This window comes from Artemia sp. Qi Xiang Cuo, chromosome 6 (genome assembly GCF_049724085.1).
Source record: "Artemia sp. Qi Xiang Cuo chromosome 6, ASM4972408v1, whole genome shotgun sequence".
Classification (NCBI taxonomy): Eukaryota; Metazoa; Arthropoda; class Branchiopoda; order Anostraca; family Artemiidae; genus Artemia; species Artemia sp. Qi Xiang Cuo.
The window spans coordinates 79,514,433-79,537,407 of record NC_142799.1 but is presented as its reverse complement, the minus strand read 5'-3'; the positions used below and the strand labels follow the sequence as shown (position 1 = coordinate 79,537,407).

Sequence of the window (22,975 nt, the reverse complement as noted above, 5' to 3'; positions counted from 1 at the left end):
AAGGAAGATTATTTGTGAGAATAAATTTGTGACGGTACCATAGGATTAAAAATACTAATGCCCCAGGTGCAGATAGTGTGGTAAAACAGTTTCTTAAATATAATAGTTATGCATGAGGCTAGATATAAGTTACTTGAAGATTATAAATATAAGTTTTTAAAAAGGGTAAGTACCTACCGAATTTATGGAAACCTTAATTAAAACGTTCTATAAGAACGGTGATAAGAGTGCGTGTGGTAATTATAGAGGCATTAGCCTGGTTTCTGCATGTGGCAAATTACTTCGTACGATGATACTTTTTAGACTTGAAGATGCTGCAGACAAAGCTTGCAGAGAAGAACAATGTCGTTTTAGGAAGGATAGAGGATGTGCCGACCAAATTTTCATTCTTGGATTAATAATTGGGAATTGCCTGAGTCATCAAACACCTTTAGCCCTCAGTTGTTTTGATTATGAGCAAGCGTTTGATTCAGCAGATAGAAGAGGTTTTGCGAAGGTCTTATCCCTTATGTTATACGAGACATAGAAATTAAAGGGATTAGTGCTATGTACGAAATAACACTAGCTAGGGTTAAGGTAGGAAATGCGATTACTAGCTGATTTCATATTAAATCAGGAGTTAAATAGGGTCTTATGGAGCATAGCAAAGCTGTAATGCGAGAAAGGTTGAGATGGCTAGGGCGTACTCTGTGGATGAATAATGGTAGATTGCCAAAGATTGTCCTTTTTGGCCAACTATCTTAGGCTAAACAAAAAGCTAATCGCCCTTGGCTGGTGTGTCTAAAGGATAAATTCAAGAGGTGGGAACTTCCTAGGAGGGTGTAAAGAGGGAGGCTCTCAATAAATTGGAATGGAGGGTGAGCGTACGTAGCTCTGCTGGCATCAGGCGGCTTGTTGCTGCGGTGAATTGTTACTAGTAGTAGTATAAAAATTTTCTGTAATTCCGCTATTTCCGTTTTTGTATTTAGACTATGTTTAATTTATGGAACTTTCAACATACACAAACCCAATCATTTAAATAATATCAAAAATTTGTATTTTAACCATAAGATATATGGCTGTAAAACTGACGTCTCAGAATTCTTTCTGTCAAAAAGTTTTGTATTAAAGTTGGTCGTGTTTTATTTTACATAATTTATAGCTATTGAATGCCTCTTAATTAAGCAGATTGCACGACGCAAATTCCGTGTCCTTTAACTTAGCGTTCTATTAGAAAATACTATCTGAATTAATAACTTGACGGAGGGGTTTCTACTTCTCGGATTTTGATTCCGTTACATATCATTCTTCCCATTGTTAACGATGTCCTCATCGTTGTGTTTACTACTTCTCTTTTTTGATTCCGTTACAGGATATCTTGGATAAAATCTAAGTATCAGAGTGATTAAATTCTATATCAACTGAGTTCTACTACAAAAATTAATAGCCTGGCAAAAATAATGTATTGTTTAATTCAGTTTAAAAAAACGTGATTAAAAAAAAACTTTGAGCTTCTTTCCACTTGGAAATAAATTTTCTGGTCTCGAGCTAATTTTGATAAGGGTTTCGACAATGGTTATGACAAACCTAATAATTAAATATTTTCCCGTATTTGAGAATCAAAATTAGATAAAAATCGGCAAAATTCTTCCTTATTTATCCTCTTGTGTCCTGAGGGTATGTAAATACACTTGATCTAATTTCTTCTAGGCTGTGGGATCTAATGAAGGATTACTGAATTTCGTGTGTCATCAAATAATGCCAAGGACCAAATGGTGTAATATCTGGATCAATCTGCTCCTCATATTCGAATCTGGTAAGATCACTTAATAGTACATTCCTTAATTTGAATTTTCTAATATTTTAGATATCAATTTAATTAGGGGACGCATTATTCTTTGTATGAAATATACATAAGATTAAAGGTTATTGTAGAAAAAGAATCCAGTTAGCCCAAGATCCAGGTACCCCGATTCAGAGGGCCGGGAAGCTTGAGACGTTTCCGAATTTTCAAAAAGGCTGGAAAATTCTAAATTATCCAGACTAGTCACACGCTATTGATCCCTTTTAATTAGTTTTCATACGATGAAGAAATATTATTATCCGCAGCCTTTTGATACATGGTAAGGGTTCATGAAATAAAATGGACTGTCCCCTCTCCTCTCTTAGAATTAATACTGCTTTGCTTTAGTAGCTTAAGGTGCGTAGAAAATTATGTTTATGAAAAAAAAGCCAAAGAGCATGTCAGACACAGGCATGAAAAAAAGAAAACACAGATACGTCTAGATCTAAAAAATCATCTAAAAAACAGTTGCAAGACGGAAATCAGAAAAAAAGAAATATACTAATATATTCCCTATTCAATATTATTTTTAGATACAACAATCACTTTTGCAATTGCATCCTCTCCTTTCCCCCAGTTGTGATCGATATAGCTAAACGTTATATACAGAAGTCAACTAATATTTTTTTAGATTAGCTTTATTTGGTATTATGAACCAACTAATTAATAAATATGTGCACAAAAAGTTTTTTGAACTCATAAAATCAGTAAGCTTTTGTATATAAGGATAGAATTAACAGATATGTGTTATAATTTATTACAATTTTAGGGGTAACCAACTGGATGTACAATCAGATCTACAAAGAAAATAAGTCGTTCCGCATAGTTTAAACATAATTGAAAGAAAGCACAGCCAATTTCCAAAATCTACGTAAAACCCGTCACCATGTTCATGGAAACCGAGTCGATATTCGGAGACATTAAAATACTTTAAGTGTTTGGCCTATTTCTCCAAATGCAATCCTTTTTCAGTTTTGATTTGTGTATTTATATTTCCCCTTACCCCCTCCCCCTATCCTCACAAAAATACTTTCCTGAAAGTTTCGACACAATACGCTATGTGATCTTGAATACGATATCTAGGTTGTCTCCACATATTTTGCCAATAGTTTTGCCTATATTCTGCTGTATTCTCTTTTGGTATTTTGTTCTCACCTAAGCCATCTTGTAGACTAGCTTAAACATAGCAAAAATTTTGACGCATATTCACTAGTGATTAGAGGCAACACCCTAGCGTTGCCAGTAGTATAGGCTCATAAGCCCTTAATGTTTTTTTTAGAGCCGCTTCATATGGAAGGGGTTATCATAGAAATTACGGAGGGGGCTTTTTCGATTTGAAACTGAAAGCTCTAGTGCCATGTTTAAAATTCAAAAGTGATAAAAGGGCAACCATCTCTGCTCCTTTGCCCTTCTTTTTTAACCAGGTCCTCATACTATCCAAAGGCATTAGCTCAAAATTTTAAGACAGCCATTCTGTTCCAAATACCCGAAATATTATATAAATGGGCTTCCAGGGATGATCTGACCCCCAAAAAAACCCTGAGAAAATATCGTAAATAATTTAAATTTATAATTGTTTAAACATATCTTTTAGAATAGAAAGGGAGGCCTGAGAAATATCTCAGGAAGGACTAAGGGCGTTAAGTTGAAACTTACAAGAAAAATTGAGGGGGGGGGTGCTGAACTAAATCTCGAGGGTCCTCGGAAGAGCGTATCTTCAATATTTCAGCAACGGCTAAGGGTATTACCTAGTAACTTTCATGAAATGTTAAGGGATGTTGAACTAAGTCAGAGGACGCTAGGTTCTCAAAAGACTGTACCTGCAATATCTCAGAAAAGGCGAAAGTTTTAAGTTCAAACCATCAGGGACTTCTGAGAGGGATTTTGAACTAAATCAAAATAAGGTATGTACATTCCAATGGTCAAAATGGAGCATCTGAAATATCTTAGAAGCAGCTATGGGTAATAAACTGACTTTCAGGGGTGTTGTGGGAGATATTCAATTAAATCAAAAGATATTGTGTGCATCCAAGTTGTTAAAAGGGCGTATCGAAAAGGATAGAGATATTAACCTAAAATTTTCAAGTACTATTGAGGGGGATAGTGAACTAAATAAGAAAAGACTATCGGGATCCAGCTTAACAATAAGCCAAATTCACAATATTTTGGGAATCACTGAATATATCAAGCTGAAAACTCCATTGCATGATATGGGGATAATGAACAGCATCAGAATGAGCTATATAAATCAAGGTTGTCAAAATAGTATGTCTGCGATATCCCTGGGACGAATATGGCTTTTAAGATAAAACGTTTCAGGAATGGCTAAGGATCTTAAGTTTTAAAGTATCAGGGAATTTTGAGGGGGCTCTTGAACTAAAACAAAAGACATTATAAACATCCTGATTGTCAAGTACTGTATGTGAGACATACCACGAACGGCGTTAAGCTGAATGTGGGGTATTAGCTTGAAACTTTCAGGGATGTTGAGGGGAAGGTTAGACTCAGTATGAAGACATGGTGTTCACCCAGGCAGTCAATATTGCACCTTTTCAATACCCCACGAAACATAAGCTCACGTCAAAACCATAGTTAAGGTGGTTAAAGAGTCAGAAATATGTATTGCTATGAAATTTGATTGCTATGATTGCTAGAAATATGTTTATGTATCGCCCATAATATTTTGAGGACTAAGAGGACTAAAATTCTCTCCTCTTCATGGAGGCCCTCTATAAATTTTCAAGAATCCTCTCTTACTCTGACTCACCTCTAAAATTAATAACAGTTTCTTTTTCATAACATATAAAAATATAACTATTATGAGTTGCCTCCCCGTAGTAGAATAATATTTGTATGCATGAATATATAATAATTCTTGGTAAAAGGTAAAAGGCTTGACAATCTCTGTGCAAAATTTCGACTCTTGTTGATAAAAGAGCATCGGCAAGTCCTGAAAAGCTAGCTGTGATCAAGATGGGACTAGAATTTCACAAAGTCTCGATTCAACTGGAGGTCCCAGGGACTTCTTGTTGTCCGATACTAAGATAGCCTCTTTTTAGACTTGAAAAGATACGTTAGTCCATGTCTTGCTTTGGTTCTGGACCTTTCTTTTCAAAGATTTAAAGAATATGAAAATTGCCACTTGCATTGTTACAACGTTAAAAAATAACTATTGTATCATCGTTTTGACAGCCAAATTCAGACACTTCGAACTGAACTTTTCAGGAGTTTTAGATACTCATATCCCAGGGGTAGGAAACATGAATTTAGGTGAGAATTTGTTTACTAAGGCAGGGAGGATGGGTTTCATAGATAGATAGCAGGATTAATGAAGAATAAGGAAGCTGCTACGCTTTGTTTAGCTTGGGAAGATATTAACAATAGAAGGGCAGTCACTCATTTAATGACTAAAAAGTGCAGATTATCAGTCATAGCAGTATATGCCCCTGTAGAACCGACTGACGTAGAAACTAGCTACTGAGATGAATTATAATTACAGCTACAGGAACAAATATACTGGGTCCCAGGTAGAAATTTGGTGTTTACATTGGGAAATTGTAACGTCCGGGTTGGTAGAAATAAGGATGGATTGTATCCTAACCTAGGTAAATTTATTGTTGGAAAACAAAACAGTAATAGCTACAGACTGCTGAAATTTTGTAGTTATAGCTAATACAGTATTCAGTCATAAAATGGCATGGTATAAACTTAACATGGTATTCATATGATGGTAAGACAGCTAACCTTATTGATTATTCTATTGTAAACTGAAGACTGGCAGGATCGATGCAAGATACTAGGGCATACAGAAGAGCTGCTGCTGATGTTAAAAGTAAATATCACCATCTTTTAGTATCTAGGGTTATTATAAAGTTGAAATTGTGGAAGGGTGATTCCTCCCAGGAAGTTATGACGTTGGTAGACTCCAGGTTGAGAATTGTAGAGAAACTTTCCAGTAATAGTTGAATACTAAACTGGGAGAGTTTAAAATTTGACAGTGTAGAAGATGGATGGAATAATTTTAGAAAAAGCAAACTGTGAAGTTGCTGGTGGTGTCTTAGGGAAGACACTTAGAATCACAGCTAGAACTATTAGTGAAAATGTTTTTTGTTCAATAGAGAGGAGAAGGGGCTTTTAGAAGAACTATCTGAGTGATAGATCATACAAAAATAAGAGGAATTTAAAGGTAGGAATAAATTATCCAAATATTAACTAAGGAGGTGTGAAGTGGCGGCCATGGATAAAATCGTCGAAGATCTTGAAGATGCAGCTAGACGGTATAATAGTAAAATATTGTACTGGCAGGTTAATAAAAGGAGAGGGAGCCATCAAAATGGAGTTCTCCTTGTTAAAGATAGGAGTGCTAAACAGGGATAGAGTTACAAGAAAAGATATAAAGGAGAATGAAAAAGTTTGTGAAACTTTTGATGTGAAGGAAGATTATTTTGTGAGAATAAATTTGTGACAGTACCAAAAGGATTAAAAATACTAGTGCCCCAGGTGCTGATACTGTGGTAAAAAAGTTTCTTAAATATAATAGTTATGCATGAGGCTAGATATAAGTTACTTGAAGATTATAAATATAAGTTTTTAAAAAGGGTAAGTACCTACCGAATTTATGGAAACCTTAATTAAAACGTTCTATAAGAACGGTGATAAGAGTGCGTGTGATAATTATAGAGGCATTAGCCTGGTTTCTGCATGTGGCAAATTACTTCGGACGATGATAATTTTTAGACTTGAAGATGCTGTAGACAAAGCTTGCAGAGAAGAACAATGTCGTTTTAGGAAGGATAGAGGATGTGCCGACCAAATTTTCATTCTTGGATTAATAATTGGGAATTGCCTGAGTCATCAAACACCTTTAGCCCTCAGTTGTTTTGATTATGAGCAAGCGTTTGATTCAGCAGATAGAAGAGGTTTTGCGAAGGTCTTATCCCTTATGTTATACGAGACATAGAAATTAAAGGGATTAGTGCTATGTACGAAATAACACTAGCTAGGGTTAAGGTAGGAAATGCGATTACTAGCTGATTTCATATTAAATCAGGAGTTAAATAGGGTCTTATGGAGCATAGCAAAGCTGTAATGCGAGAAAGGTTGAGATGGCTAGGGCGTACTCTGTGGATGAATAATGGTAGATTGCCAAAGATTGTCCTTTTTGTCCAACTATCTTAGGGTAAACGAAAAGCTAATCGCCCTTGGCTGGTGTGTCTAAAGGATAAATTCAAGAGGTGGGAACTTCCTAGGAGGGTGTAAAGAGGGAGGCTCTCAATAAATTGGAATGGAGGGTGAGCGTACGTAGCTCTGCTGGCATCAGGCAGCTTGTTGCTGCGGTGAGTTGTTACTAGTAGTAGTATATAAATTTTCTGTAATTCCGCTGTTTCCGTTTTTGAATTTAGACTATGTTTAATTTATAGAACTTTCAACATACACAAACCCAATCATTTAAATAATATTTTTGCAAGTGATCACCTCCTCGGGTTGTTTATATAACAAATCTGTGAACCCAAATTTTTCCTATAAAAATAGTGATTCATTTCTTAGACGTACTTTGTACCTACTGAAATGAGCAACAATGTTTTTTTAAGATAATGTGGAATACCTGGGACCCTTTATTTATCTAATCTTACTTTACCTATCTTTTTGTATACACTACAGTCAGTCAGTCATTTTGCAAACAAAGCCAGAGAAAGCCAAGCTTTAGTTAAGTACTTTTTTTCTCTGCACATATGTGCGGTTGCATAGAACGAGAACACTCAGTCGTAATTAGGTTTTTATAAAAAGTTTTGTGTGAAAGGATAAAGAAAGCACTTAGGTATTCAAGCCAAGTTTTAATATTGTCAAAGAGCATTTCAATTAAACTAGAACCATTTGAAGCTTAGTCACGTCAAATTTTTTTTTCCAAATATAATTTTTCTCTTGATTTATCTCACTCTATTTTCTAAGTAGAGAAATTGAATTTTCTTTGATTTCCTTATTTCAAAACCTGTGTTAACATGCCTTGTGTGAATTTGTGAATGAATTTGTTCCAGGTTGGTAAGAGCAGATATCTTTCTATTGATTTATCTATCTAATTATGTAAAAAGCTATCTATTCCTATTATGTTGTTCAATTTCTTTATTTCAGACTGTGTCTGTTCATGTGTCTGTGTAAGATTGTGGCCTGTCATATGAAAGTGTACATGTAACTTCAGAATTTGAACAAGTTTGATAAAAGCAATTAATTTCTTTCTTGATGTATCTCCCATTTTACCTAAATAGAGAAAACAAATTTCAGTATGGGTCTTTCCATGTGAATGAGGAAGTTTGTTTAGAGCGAACATTGTGTTTTTTTTCGGTATATCTTCTTTTGTTATCTAAACATTAAAATCGACTGTTGTTCATTTTCTACATCTCAGAATATGTCTGTTCATGTATCTCTGTGTGAACAAGGGCGGATCCATTACTTTGTTTAGGGGGAGGTGCAAAATAGGTTGATCCGATAAACTTGCATTAGAAGCAAGTTTATTTAACGCAAAGTTGCGTTAATTAAGTAAACCACACTACTGTAAGTAGACAATGCACAAGGCTTTTCGCTAGGGGGCGCGCACCCCCTCCCTGGATCCGTCACTGGTGAACGTTCAGAATTTGTAAAATTCTGGTCCGAGTAAATAATTTTTCTTTTGATTTATCTCCGTCTATTGTCTATACACCAAAATCAACTGTCGTTCACTTGCTTATTTGAGAATGTGTCTGTAAATGTCCAGAATTTGCACAAGTTTGGCAAAAGCAGTTTGGTAATTTTTCTCTCAATAAATCTCCCTTTATTATCTATACAGCAAAATCTCGTGCTGTTCCTTTTCCTTATTTTAGAATGTGTCTGTGAATCTACAGAATTTCTAAAATTTTGGTAAGAGCGAAAATTTTTCTCTTTACTATTTAAACGATTAATTTGACTTTTTTTCACTTTTTTCTTTCAAAACATGCCTGTTAATGCATCTGTGTTTAAATGTGTCTGTCAATGTGAATTTCCACGATTTCTCTCTTGATGCATCTTTTTTTTTTATTACCTAAACAGAAATATCGTCTGTTTTACACTTTCTTTATTTCAGAATATGTCTATTCATGTGTCAGTGTGTAAATTTGTATGTTCATATGAATGGGTATGTCAAACTTCAGAATTTTCACAGGTTTGGCAAGAGCGAACATCTCTCTAAACAGCAAAATCTACTGTTTTTCATTTTTAAAATTTCAAAATGTTCCTGTTCACGTGTCTTTGTGTGAATCTTACTGCCTATATGAATTTTGTGTGAATATTAAAAATGTGTACAAGTTTTTTAAAAGTGGATAATTATTCTCTTGATTAATCTCCCTTCATTAACAGCAAAATCGTCTTTAGTTCATTTTCTTTATTTCAGAATGTTTCCACCAAACTTTCAACTTTCCAAGTTTCCTCCCTTCTCGAGATAATTATACTGTATCAGTTGGAAAAGATGTCACTTTTACTTGTAATGTTCAAAATGTAGGATATCACAAGGTAAGTACTTGTCTATTCCCCCGGTCTTTCAGCGCTTATAAATGACCGATGCAGTCACAGTAATTAAAAGTAAAGAAGATTTAGTTCTATGGCAAGAATACATTTTAATGTTTTACTAAATTTAGCAAAAGTTTATGCTTCTTGTTTTGTTTAAGCGATTATTCAGCCATTTGGGAAGAACTCCAAGGAAGAATTCAGGAACTAATTCTGAAGGATTCAGGAGCATAAAGGAAGGGAGAACAAAAAACGTAAATGAGAAAAATAAAAAATAAATAATGGACAGCTTGAATAACAAAAAAGAAAATGAAGTGCAACACTAAGGGGAAAGGATATTTTGTCTAGGGAAGGGAAGGGAACAGGCAAAAAATAAGCGGGAATGCAGCACAATACTAGAATTTGTACTCTCAATCTCAGTCACTGCCCATTCTACCCATAGAACCTTGCTTAAAAATACAGTAAGCTAAAAACAAAAAGAAACTAACATGATAAACAACATGTTTTTTAGTTAATATACGGACAAAAACAAGGAAGGGCCATTTTCCAAACAGTTGATGGTAATACACTGGAAGTAAGGAGTAACCCATAAGAGTGACCCAAGTAAAGAGTGACCCATACCAACAGCAGTCAAAATTCTAAATCAAAGCTCATACAAACTTATAAAAAGGGAGGAAATCCCAAAGAAATAAGACTATATATTTGAACAGATTTCTAACATTAACTCAAAACTCCCATGGGTAAACACATTCACACAGAGACATATGAACAGAAACATTCAGACAAAACAGTATAGTAAAATTTCGCATGTCCAAGAACTCTATGCCGGGGAAGTTCAAACTCAATGGAATTTCGCTGTTTTCAGTGAAGATTTTTGAATATTCGTGTTTATCCGTTTCTTTAATTTTTTCACCAGGGAAGATTTCATTGAACCAGTATTAATACAATGCTGAAAGAGGAGTAAATTAAAGAGATGGTTCTGGTGGGGTTTTAATGAAGACTCAGACCGTGCCACAGAAAAATACAAATTTTCCATTTTGTGCCGTAAAATGAATATTTTACAACTATCGTCAACTGCTATTGGTTATGAATTCTGAGACAGCCCATGGGCTTAAAACGGTGAAATGCTATATACATAGCTATACATATACATATACATAGCTATATACTATAGATATAGATAGCTATATAAAGAACCTCCAATTTTCAGATGCTTTACAGCCAGATGGAGGTTGAATCATCCTTAAACATGCCGTCTATACAAAATGAACAGCTAATATATAGAATGTGTGCGTAGTATTATTAACGAGTCAGAACCTGCTTACCTACACTAAGAGATAAGTGGTGGAAGCGATAGAAAGGAGTGATATTTTTTATGAATCTCCCACCAGTCTTAAAATTTATAGACACAATGACAGAAAAGGTCGTTTTTTGGTTGAATTTAAAGCAGTAAGTCTGTCAATTTTTGGGGTGTACCTTTCTTCCGGGTGGTTTTCAATTCTGAAGCATTCTTATACAGAAATTAAAATTTAACGATAATAACAATTGATCTGCTTTATTAACCAAAATAGCAAACGGGTGCGCTGGTATGTCATATATACAATTAAATTCAAACTAAGTTCTCAAAACTTGAGCCGGTTCTTTCTAGCGTAAAAAGTAGGCATTGAGGGGAATCGAAGCTCCTTCCATATTTAGGATAGCCCTGAATATTTAATTAAAAAAAAAAATTAAAAACGAAAAAATTTAATTAAATTTTTCTAAACGTCAAAACGAATCCGACACAGATTATTCTATATAGAAACCGGGTCGTCTACCTCTTAAGCCTCCAATGTCCGTTATTCATGGCGAAGTTTAGTCCATCGAGAGTACCATTAGCATTGAATATCATGTTAAACTTTAGCGTTAATAGTTAAGGTTTTCTGGGGGGAGTCAGCACCTCCCTTCAAATGTCCGGTAAATTCTGTTCGTTATGTTTTAATCTTGCTTTTTATATTAATTTGAAGGTTTGCTTCTTATTAAGTTACTGTACCATAAAAAGAAGTTTAGCCAAACTCTCTGCACAAATAACTGTTTTTTTTTCAATTTTTCTTTAAAAACACTCAATCAAATTATTTCGCACTAAAAAAGGAAAATAAATAAAATAATAATAATAAAAATAAATTGAATTTATACCCTGCTCTTTATTAGGTATATTATATTGATTTTCTAAATTGAAGATATACAGATAGTTAGTTGAAATTGCTACCCTACTTTATTTATCGATATTTGATTATAATCTTCAGCTGGCATATTGATATTAATATTAAATATATTCAATAACTATTTCCTCTTTTTCTTGGTGATAGGCTACTCAGGCAAGATACCCACTCTAGAAGTTTTTTTTAAAGGCTTTCTGGCTCCTAGAAGAAAATCTTCCCTCCAGAAAATCTTATTAAGTTACTGTACCATAAAAAGAAGTCCAGGCAAACTTTCTGCACAAATAACCGTTTTTTTTTCAATGTTGCTTGAAAAACACTGAAAAATCAAATTATTTTGCACTAAAAATCTAAAATAAATAAAAAAAATAGTAAAAATAAATCGAATTTATACCCTGCTCTTTATTAGGTATATTTTCTTGATTTTCTAAATTGAAGATATACAGATAATTAGTTGAAATTATTACCCTACTTTATTTATCGATATTTGATCGTGATCTTCAGCTGGCATATTGATATTGATACTAAATATATTCAATTACTATATTTCCTTTTTCTTGGGGATGGGCTACTCAGGCGAGATAACCCCTCTAGTATTTTTTTGAAGGCTTTCCAGCTCCTTATTCTTTATATAGAAATTTACCCCTCGTATCTTGATTCGTTGCATTACAATATGCACACTTGGTTCAAATTTGTCTTTTTCTTTGTTTTCTTTGTCCTTCGTGTTAATTATTTTCTTTTTCATTTTCCTGTTCAGCTTGTTTTAATTTCATCTTAGTTTCTTTTACTATTTCTTTTTCAATTGCCTCTTTTCTTTCCCAAATACTTTCTTAGTGAGTCAGTATCTTGCATATCTTCAGATTTTTCACCAATTGCTATGTCTCATCTTTTTATTAATGACACTTGTATTAGCTAGTTTGGTTAAAAATTCAATGATCAATAGAGGAGAGTCTATGAAACATTATCAAAACCATTCTACGAAATCTATGTAAGCCCCAATTTGGAACCTTAGAAATTAGGACTTGCAAAATAATATTTGGATCTTTCGACCTTTATCCAGGATTAAATAAAAAAAAACAAGTTTCTTCAACTGAAAGTAAAGAACAATATTAGAACCCAAAACGAATTGTAATTATTCTGTACATGAGAAGGTTGCCCCCTTATCGCCACCTTTCTCTTCACGCTAAAGTTTTTAAGAAATTTTAAAAAACCTTCTTAATATAATAGATGGCCCTTGTGTTTCAGTTGTCGTGCTTAAAAAAAAGTAAAAAACAGTCAAAATTTAGCGTATAGAAAAAGGTATCAAGGGGGTAGGGGAAGCCCTTCATATACGGAATAGTTCCTGTTCGTTTTGAGTTTTAATGTTGCTCCTTACTTTCAGTTGAAAATAATGTTTTTTATTTAATTTCTTATTGTTTTTCTGCCCCCCCCCCCCCTGCATGAAAAAAACCCTTCATTTACGGGAGACTCCTCTGTAGAAAATTTCTCCCGTGTAAAATACTCACTCTCCTCCTCCGTAAAACTCTCTCCAGACAATTCCATCCTTGCTGAAAATTCCGGCCGTAAAATTTTTTTCGGAAGATTCCGCCCCAAAAATTCTTCTTGGCATACTTTCATTTGAAAAAGACTTTAATTTCTAATTCCGGTATTTTTTTTGTGGACGTTTTTTCCATCGAAAAATTTTCTCTGTAAATTTTTTATGGAAACCCCCCCCCCCAGTGTGAAGTTGTTTCTCACTGGGAAGCGAATTCCTTACTTCACTGAAAAATTCCCCAGACAACTTCAATCCCGCTGAAAATTTCCCCCGGACAATTCCCCGGAACATCTCCACACGCAAAATTGAGTAGGCAAAACGAAAGTAAGACAAATAAAAAGAATTTCGTATAGGAATTCTGTCAAATCCTCCAAGTGTAAAATAATCTCTGGTAAGCTCACCCCTGAAACTTCCCTCCCCGCAGAAAATTCTCCCCATGGGAACCCACCCCGGTAAGAAAATCCTCCCTTCAAAAAATGTCTGTATACTTCCGAATTATAAATAGTGTACGTAAACAATAGGCAAATTTCATGACTTACAGACCTTTCTCCAAGGACTGAGGGGGTCATGATATCCCCAAAGGTATTGTTATTGGATCTTTCAACTATGCTGAACAAAATGACTGTCTAAAAAATTCGATCGGAGAACTTCAGGGAAAAATGCGCGTGGGGATCTTTACGGTACTCTGATACGCCTAATCTGGTGTTGCAACTCTCATTAAATTTGTTCGACTTTTTTCGGATGTTTCCCTATCTTTCAAAAATCATAAAATTTTTCTCAGACTCGTAGCATTTGACGGGTAGGACTAAATATAATGAATCTTATATGTTTGGAATCATAGGCAGCGCAATAGCGCTGCCTAAGTAAAGAACGCTGCCTAATTGTTGGCACAATGTATTTTTTTTTAAGACCAGGGCACTTCCTTACTTTCAGTTGAAAAAAAAAAAATGTCCTTTCCCCCAAGGGGGATATCTCAAAACAAAACGGCTATCTCAAAATTTTGATTGGTGACTTTGGGAAACAATGAGCGTGGGTGGGGGACAGCTGACCTCAAATTTTTTTGGTCACTTAAAAAGGGCACTATAACTTTGAATTTCCGTTCGAATGAGCACTCTCATGATATTCTATGACCACTGGGTCGGTACAAGCACCCCTGGGAACAAAAAAAAAACATAAATAAAAAAATAAACACACATCGGTGATATTTCTTCTGGCAAAAAATGCAAAATTCCACATTTTTGCAGATAGGAGCTTGAAACTTCTACAGTAGAGTTCTCTGATGCGCTGACTCTGATGGTTTGATTTTCGCTAAAGTTCTATGAGTTTTAGGGGGTCTTTCCCCTTTTTAGGAAAATTAGGCAAAGTTTCCCAGGTACTTAACCTTTGAGTGGTAAGACTAAATTTAATAAAACTTATCTGTTTGCTGAAATCAGCAAACAGATTTGATTCTTTTGATGTATCTATTGGTATCAAAATTCCGTTTTTTAGAGTGTCGGTTACTATTGAGCCGGGTCGCTCCTTACTTAAAGTTCGTTACCACGAACTGTTTGACAGTTCAGTTGAAAGGTTACAAAATACGAGTATTTTGACACTCGTCACAAAACTTCAAATGAATCTGAATATAGAAAACACTGTTATCCTCTGCTTTATTGAATCTGCATTTTTCACACACATATATGTGTGTGTTTCTATGTGCTTCCATATGTGTGTGTGTTTCTAGCATTTTGATTCGCTGATCACTTTTTTGTTAATCCCGTAAAACGCTCTTTTCAAAAATAAGGAATTAGTTATTGGCTTTGAGAAAGAATACTACTACTACTACAACTCACTGCAGCACCAAGCCGCCTGAGGCGAACAGAGCTACACACGCTCCTGCTCCATCCCAATCTATTCAAAGCCTCCCTTTTTACACCCTCCCACGAAGTTCCCATTTCCTTTAATTCTTTCTTTATGAATTCCTCCCCCCCCCTGACGAGGACGACCTGCTTTCCGTTTAGCCCTAGACGGTTGGCCGAAAAGAACAATCTTCACCAATCTGTCATCCTTCATCCATACAACGTGCCCTAGCCACCTCGACCTTTCTTTCATTATAGCCCTAGAGAGCAGTATTGAACCACATTTTTGAGTAATGAAGCAATATTGAACAATCCTTAAGAAATATCTCTGGAAAACATCTAGCAAATCTTCATCGGCTTTTCGGAGCACCCATGCTTCAGAGCAATGTTTGACCACTGTCATCACGGTAGCTTCTAATATTCTAATCTTGGTTTGCAGACTTATCTTTCTTTTCTTCCAAACTTTTTTTAACTGTGAAAAAACACCCTGAGCCTTGGCTCTTCTACTTTTAACATCTTCACTGCTCCCACCATCTTCACTAATAATACTACCAAGGTAAATGAAGCTGCCCACTTGATCAATCTTTTCATTACCCAACGTCACCTTTTCATCTTCACTTATTCCTAGCCTTAGTGACTTAGTCTTCTTAACATTAATTTTCAAATCTAATCTAGCACCCTGAACTTGCAAAACCACTAAAAATTCACTCACTTTGCTCACACTTTCATCTAGGATCCTTTAAACATCAACATAATCTATTTCCAGAGGAGTTTTTCTTCTTCATTTGATTCCGTGGTCCTCCACTATCTTCTTTGTTTAGTTTAAGACAGAATTCTTCAAAATGATATATAAAAATATAGATATAACACAACCCTGCTTAACTCACGATTAGATATAAAACTAGTTGATAGCCTTATTTCCCACCTGCAGGTGACAAAAGCAGTGACATTCTCATATAAATCATTAGTTTCTATAATGTATTTGTCTGGTATACCATACAAGGATAAAACATTTAGTAAAGCTCTTCTATCAACAGAGTCGAACGCTTGTTCATAATCAATAAAACTGAGGACCAAAGGTATTTGAAAACTCAGGTACTTCTCAATTATTAACCCAAGAGTGAAAATCTGGCTGACAGCCATCTCAACCTTTATCTTATTGTAGCCCAGGAAAGCGGGATTGGTCCGCATTTTTCGTACAGCCTACTGTTTGAAATACGGTCAGTCAGCCGGGTACCCAAGACAATCCGTTGGCAATTTCTTTGGAAAAAATCTAGTAAATCTCCAGCCGCTTTTCGGAGCGCCCATGCTTCAGAGCCATATTTGACCACTATCATCACTGTAGCCTCCAATATTCTAATCTAAGTTTGCCGACTTATCTTCCTACTTTTCCAAACTTTTTTCAACTGTGAAAAAACACCCTGTTTGGCTGTTCTGTTTTTACCATCTTCACTGCTTCTACCGTCTTTACTAATAATACTGCCAAGGTAAGTGAAGCTGTCCACCTGATCAATCTTTTCGTTGGCCAACATCACCTTTTCATCTTTACTTCTTCCTAGCCTTAGTGACTTAGTCTTCTTAACATTAATTTCCAAAGCTATTCTAGCACCCTGAACTCGTAAAACCTCTCAAAGCTCATTCATTCTGCTTACATTTTCATCTAGGGTGCTTAAATCATCAGCATAATCTAAGTCTAGAAAAACTTTTCCTCCCCCATTTGATTCTGTGTTCTCCCATTGCCTTCCCTGTGCTCCTTAAGACAAAGTCCATCAAAATGATCCATATAATGGGAAATAGAACACAACCCTGCTAAACTCCTGATTTAATATGAAACCAGCTGCTAACATCATTTCCTACCTTAACCGCAGCAGTGTTATTATCGTACATAGCACTAATCACTTTAATGTATTTGTCTGGTTTACCACACAAGGATTTGATATTCGCTAGGGCTCTTCTATCAACAGAATTGAACGCTTGCTCATAATCTATAAAACTGAGATTCATATCTGTTTGATAATTCAGGCACTTCTCAATTCTTAACGTAACAGTAAAAATTTGGTCGACACATCCTCTACGCTTTCTAAAACTGCGCTGTTCTTCTCTTATCACTTTGTCCATAGCGTCTCTCAGTCTAAAAAGTATCATGTCACTAAGTAATTTGCTATCTACAGACACCAGAGGCTAATGCCTCGATAATTACCACACTCATGTTTATAACCTTTCTTATACAGTGGTCTAATAAGGTTTTCCTAAAATTGCTAGGTACTTTTCCCCTTTTCAAAAGTCATATTCATATCTTCAGTAACTTGTTTCTAACCTCAGGACCACCATATTAAAGAAACTCATTCCCCACAGTATCAGCACCTGGGGCCTTATTATTTTTTTATCCTTTCAGTACTGTCACTAATTCTTCCTCACAATACAAATCTTCCTTCAAATCCAAGGTATCACAAACTTTTTCTTTTCCTCTATATATTTTCCTGCAACTCTATCTCAGTTTAGTTCATTCTCAAAATGTTCTACCAATCTCTCTTTAACTTTTCCTTATCACCAATTGTGGACCAATTCTTATCTTTAAGTGGGACAAGTTCGGATTGACTACTCCCTCTCAATTTATTAACATGCCAGTACAATATTTTACTATTATGCCGTCAAGCTGCATCTTCCAGATCCTTGGCAATTTTGCCCATGGCCTCTTCTTCACACCTCCTCAGTTCATATTTTAATGCTTTCTCCGCTTTCTTTACATTCCTCTTGTTTTTATATCACTTAGATAATTCTTGTACAGGTCCCTTCTCATATTTATTATACATAAGAGCTTTGTCACTAATATCCTAGAAGTGTTTCTTATTTTCTTCCCTAAAACACCATCAGCAACTTCTTGGTAGTTTTTTTGAACTTGTTAAAGGGAAACTTAGGCAGCCAGATATTTCTTAACAAATTTAGATAAATCAGAAACTTAATTTGTAACAGAAAAAGACTTTCAAATGCTTTTATGCAGCTTTTGCTAGCAATGGGTAAGCCTATCAGACTAAAAAAAACAACCAGAACTAAAAAGGAGCAAAAATAAGCTAAAAAGATATGGTACCAAGCGGCTAAAAAAAGTTGTAACTTTCCTTTGAAGGTGTGGTTGTTTCTGGAAATCAACTTCTAGTTAATGTTTGAATACTTGCAGAAAAAAGTGTTGTCAAATTTAACCAATTAGTTTTGCCTATTTTTGCGCTTTAAGTGACAGCTCTGAAGAAAATGAGCTGCTACCCTAAAATTTCACAGTTTTTCAAAGAACCAAGAAAAAACCAACAAATCTTAGAAAGTTTTGGTATCCAGGTATTAAAAAACGGAAGATTTTTTTTAAACCCTTGGTACTTAAAAGAAAGGCAAGATGAAGTTTCTTCCAGGTAATTATAAAGGCTATTTGTTGGCTAGAGTGGGAAAATGGACAAATTTGTATCGAGTTATTTTTAATTTTCAAAGAGCTGATTGTTTGTAAAAAGGTGGTTATTTTAAGGCACCATAGACAAGAAAGAAAAATAGTAATTTCAGAATCTCTTCTCCCCAGCTTTTTGAAAGTGAGAAGGGTAAACATAACGTATTTTGAAAGACAAACGGAAAATTCAAGGTTCTCGTGATTGAGATAAAATAAAACAAAACAGATTAATTCAGGGGATAGTTAAAGGTGGTTAAACTTAGTTAGACCAAGGTAAACTAATTAAACTACCTAAACTTAATAATGATAATAACAAACCAATAAACTAACTAACCAATAAACTAATAATAAACTGAATAAATAATAATAAACTAATTAAACTTAGTTAAACTACGTTAGATAGTTAAATGTGGTCATACTTAGTTAGAGGTGGTGGGCAAAAAGACTAATTTTCAAAGGATACAACATAATACGTTTTTACTTACCTCTGCCGGTTAAAGCATAATCAAATATCACCCCTCCCGTGGAAAATCCCCCCATGGAAAAATACCTCAGAAATTTACCTCACTTGGTGGAAAACTCCTTTCCGGAAAACACCTTCCGAGAAAATTCCGCCCGTATGTAAAATTAAGCAGCCACAAAGGAAGTATCACATATAAAAATAATGAAGAAAAGATTAAATTATGGAATGTTCTACCGGTATTCTAAAATATAAACAGAATAAATGGTGAGGAATATCCTAAAATGTATATTTTTACATGTTTGTTTTATTATAATTCTTTTTTCGTGTTGCTGGGGGTTGATGGTGAGACAAAGGCTGACACTGGGGTTGTATAGGTGATATCAACCCAAAGACAAACTTATTAGACATTTTGAAGTTTTTGGACAAAACAGATATATTAAAATTTTGATTCGATGTCATAGGTATTAGAGGAGGGCTGGGTAGCAGAAAAGGAACAAAGAAGGGGCTGATTGACTTCCATTAGCTTCGGTCTTTAAAAAGGATACTAGAATTTTAATCCAATCTAAAGGGTCCCTGCCCAAGTTTCTAAGATGTTTCCTTAAATTTGAAGTGCGGGGGAAAAAAGATCTTCAGTACTTTTTTGGCCCTATTTTGGACTGCATTTTGAGGAGAAGCTATATTTTTTTTATTTTCCTTCTGCATTGGTGTCGTCCCCTTAGCCCAAGATTTCCTATAGGTTTCAGGCCATCATTGAAAATTGGCCTTTTTTTTTAGCTCCCATTGGTGGAGAAGGAACCAATTATAAAAAACAACAACAATTGTTTCATTGATTTTTAGCAAGTTATTCCCCTGGATCATAGGACTTATGGCAGTAAGTTTCACGTTGATATAGGAAAAAACCTTGTTGCTCCTTTCTGGGCCGTTAACCCTTCCACCTTCCCACAGAAAAATGTTGATGACCTTTTTCACGCCACTGGGCCCCCAAAATCAAACATTCCCTCCTTTTTTTTCCACTCTAAAATCTATCAGTTCCGATAATTTACGGTCTTTATTTCTGTAGCTCTGGGGCTATATCATCTTTGGAAGTACATTTGTTGATATTTTTAAGTTTTCTGAAAAAATGGGTACCACGAAATGTTGATAAGATGTCTTAAGGGATTATAGAAGGAATGGATATCAAAACAGGTTTTAGAACAGGGGCTGGCTGCACTCCAATCATTTTTTAACTTTTAAAAAGACACTAGAACTTTCAATTTCTGACCAACTGAACATCCTTCGAAGTTTATACATGAAAGAGGGGGGTTGAGTAGGGGCTACCCCTTCTTATATGGCATGAATTCTGCTCGTTTTAGGGTTTAATGTTGATTTTTACTTTCATGTAATAATGCTTGTTTCCGTTTTTTTTAAGTTTTAATAAGAGAAAAGGTACTCATGTTTGGTTTTGGTCGTCTTATTAGGTAAGAACTTCTAGGGATCGTTCGCAAGACCAAGATATCAAAATTTTGCTAAGAATATTCTTTAGAAATGACACGTTTATCTGAGTAATGCACATCCACTATTTCCCTAAGCTACTTGTAAGATAGAGTTGAAACTTCCAAGGAGTGTTGGATGTCAAATTGGACATCAATTTCAGTATTAAGGGAGGAGCATAGGTGAACCGAAATACTCTATCTGTGTATCCAGCAATTGAAATAAGAAGAGCAAGAATCACTCTTATTTGGTAAATCTGACAAGTCAAAACACGAAAAACAGAGTTAAAAGAAATATGAGCCCCCCAAAGATGTAAACTCCAATGGTAATTTTTTCCCCGTTACGGCAATAGATCGACACTTATCTCAAGGCACGGAGAAAGGGGAATATCACTATTTCCCCATGTGCCTTTCCTCATTTAGATCTGAAAGAACATTCACAGATCACATGAGATATTACAAAATTCATGGCAACCAAAGAATAGAAATGCCGGCAGAAGGCAAAGATACTTTAATAATTTAAAAACTTCCAAAATTCCCTGCTACAGATTTATAAAGTATCTTTAGATTGTGAATCAAGACTGTTGGAGGTATCGGACCCATCAAGGCCAAACATAGTCAAAGAACACAAACTAGTTGCGTGTTCCTATGCGCATGCCCGTCGCGATTCCAATAATAAAATGCAATAAGAAGAGTTTTTTCTACTATAGACGAGGAGGGTAGCATGGAGAAGTTATTGGTGTCTTCAATAAAAACAGCGAACGGTGCAATTTCACGATTGCGTCACACCAACTACCCAATGTCATTATCAGATAAGGAGCAACTGGCACTAGAAAAGGGGAAAATTTGTTGGGTTTGTAGGGGTGCTCTTGCCGCAAAAGACGCGGTCCAGGATCACAATCATCTTTTTGACCCCAATTCAACGGGGAAAAGTAACTTTCGGGGGTGGGCTCACAATTCATGTAATTTAAAAATTAAACAGCCACTCTTTCTTCGGGTTTTTATACATAATTCTAACTACGATCTGAAGTTTGTGCTACCAGCAATGGCACATCTTCAAAGAAATAGAGTTGTAGATGATGCATGGGTGATAGACAGCTTTTCAAACAAAATCATTCCTAAATCTTCGGAAAAGTTGCTTATTTTGGAATTTATGTGGAGATATGTTGAAGACGACATTGAGTACACGAATAAAATTCACTTTTTAGATTCCTACAGTTTTTTCCCCAAATCATTGAGCGAATTAATTTAAGTGCAGAAAAACGATGACGGCTGCAACGCTTTCCCCCTTCTCAAGCAACAATTTCCAAATGATTTATATGATTTGTTGACGGTCAAGGCCATATATCATTATGATTATTACTGTTCCATGTCAAGAATCGCCGAGGAAACTATTCCCTCGATTGAATCGTTTTACGACAGTCTACACGATCGTAGGTGCACCCCTGATGAATACAGTTTTGCTAAAAAAGTGTGGGCAGAGGGAAGGTGTAAAAATGGGCTTGACTACTGCAAGCTGTCTTTGTCGAGTAATGTTTTAACTTTTTAGACATTATGTATAAAAATAAGGACAAAATATATGGGGAATTTAATCTTGATTTAGGATATTATTTTTCATCTCCTCATCTGGTAATGGACCTCATCCTAAAAATTGGCGGGGAAAAAATCGGGCTGATCACCGACATCAATCAGCACCTGTTCATCGAGAGGTCAATGAGGGGTGGATACTTTTTTCACTGGGATCGTATCTTGGAAACTGATCCAACTGGAGAGAAGACGGAGACAAAATCAGATGCAGTTTTCCTTGATATGAATTCCCTCTACACATCGGACATGTCCCATTATTTGCTACCCTGTGATGACTATAAATGGCTCAATGACCCTCAAGCCTCCAATTTCCCCAACATTGACAGTGTTGAGGAGAATGGGCCGGTTGGATTGTTTTTTGAAATTGATGGGGAGATACCAGTTGAGATTCACGATTTAGTAAAGGATTTTGTTTTTCCATGCATCAATAGACCTATGACTAGGGACCCTTTGAGCCTTCGCAACAGACGTTTGGTCAAGGTGGACAGATTGCATTGGTCACCTTCAAAACGAAACTTATTGCTTACCTTCTGCCGAAGAAAAATATTGTTGTGCATCATGTGGCTTTAAAATGGACGTGCAACAACGGTTTCAACGTCACAAGGGTTCATAAAGCCCTCCAGTTTAGCCAAAAACCCTATCTGAAAACGTTTGTTGACACTTTTGTCAAGAAACGTTCTGAAGCGTAGAAAAAAGCCGAAAAAGAAATATATAAGCTCATCTTAAATTCGGCTTTTGGTAACATGTGCGAGAATGTTCACAATAGCAATCACTGTGACGTCGTGAACGATCTCGAACATTGTGCTCAAATTATGTACCATCCAAATTACACTTTACTTTCCAGCAATGGCCCGGATCTGGTACTATTGAATAGGAAAAAACAAGTATTGTATTGAATAAAAATATTGCTACAGGAAGTGCGATATTGGAGATCTCTAAAAAGCTCATGTTGGAATTCTACTACAATGTGGCTAGGGTACAGTGGCCGGAGAAGGGGCAAGTAGAGGTCTGCTACGGGGACACAGACTCTCTACTGCTAAAAGTAAAAAACCCAAACCTACTTGATGATTTGGCGCACGGTGAAATCATCAGCTCGCGGATGGACTAAACCAATTGGAGTGGGCTTTACCC

General features: G+C 35.5%; 1 protein-coding gene across 3 annotated transcripts in view; it reads left to right on the top strand.

The window, feature by feature from the left end:
• The window catches only part of LOC148951637 (protein amalgam-like), a 167,369-nt gene that overhangs the window by 4,551 nt on the left and 139,843 nt on the right, over nucleotides 1-22,975 (top strand). For 2 of the 3 annotated variants that reach the window (XM_089090401.1, XM_089090398.1), the window contains exons 1-2: nucleotides 1,695-1,795; nucleotides 9,222-9,340. In XM_089090401.1, the coding sequence (XP_088946527.1) occupies nucleotides 1,738-1,795; nucleotides 9,222-9,340 (177 nt within the window). In that variant the 5' untranslated portion in view covers nucleotides 1,695-1,737. Of the gene's footprint in view, nucleotides 1-1,694; nucleotides 1,796-9,221; nucleotides 9,341-22,975 lie in introns of those variants that run through there. The other variant, XM_089090399.1, reaches the window with a different exon arrangement.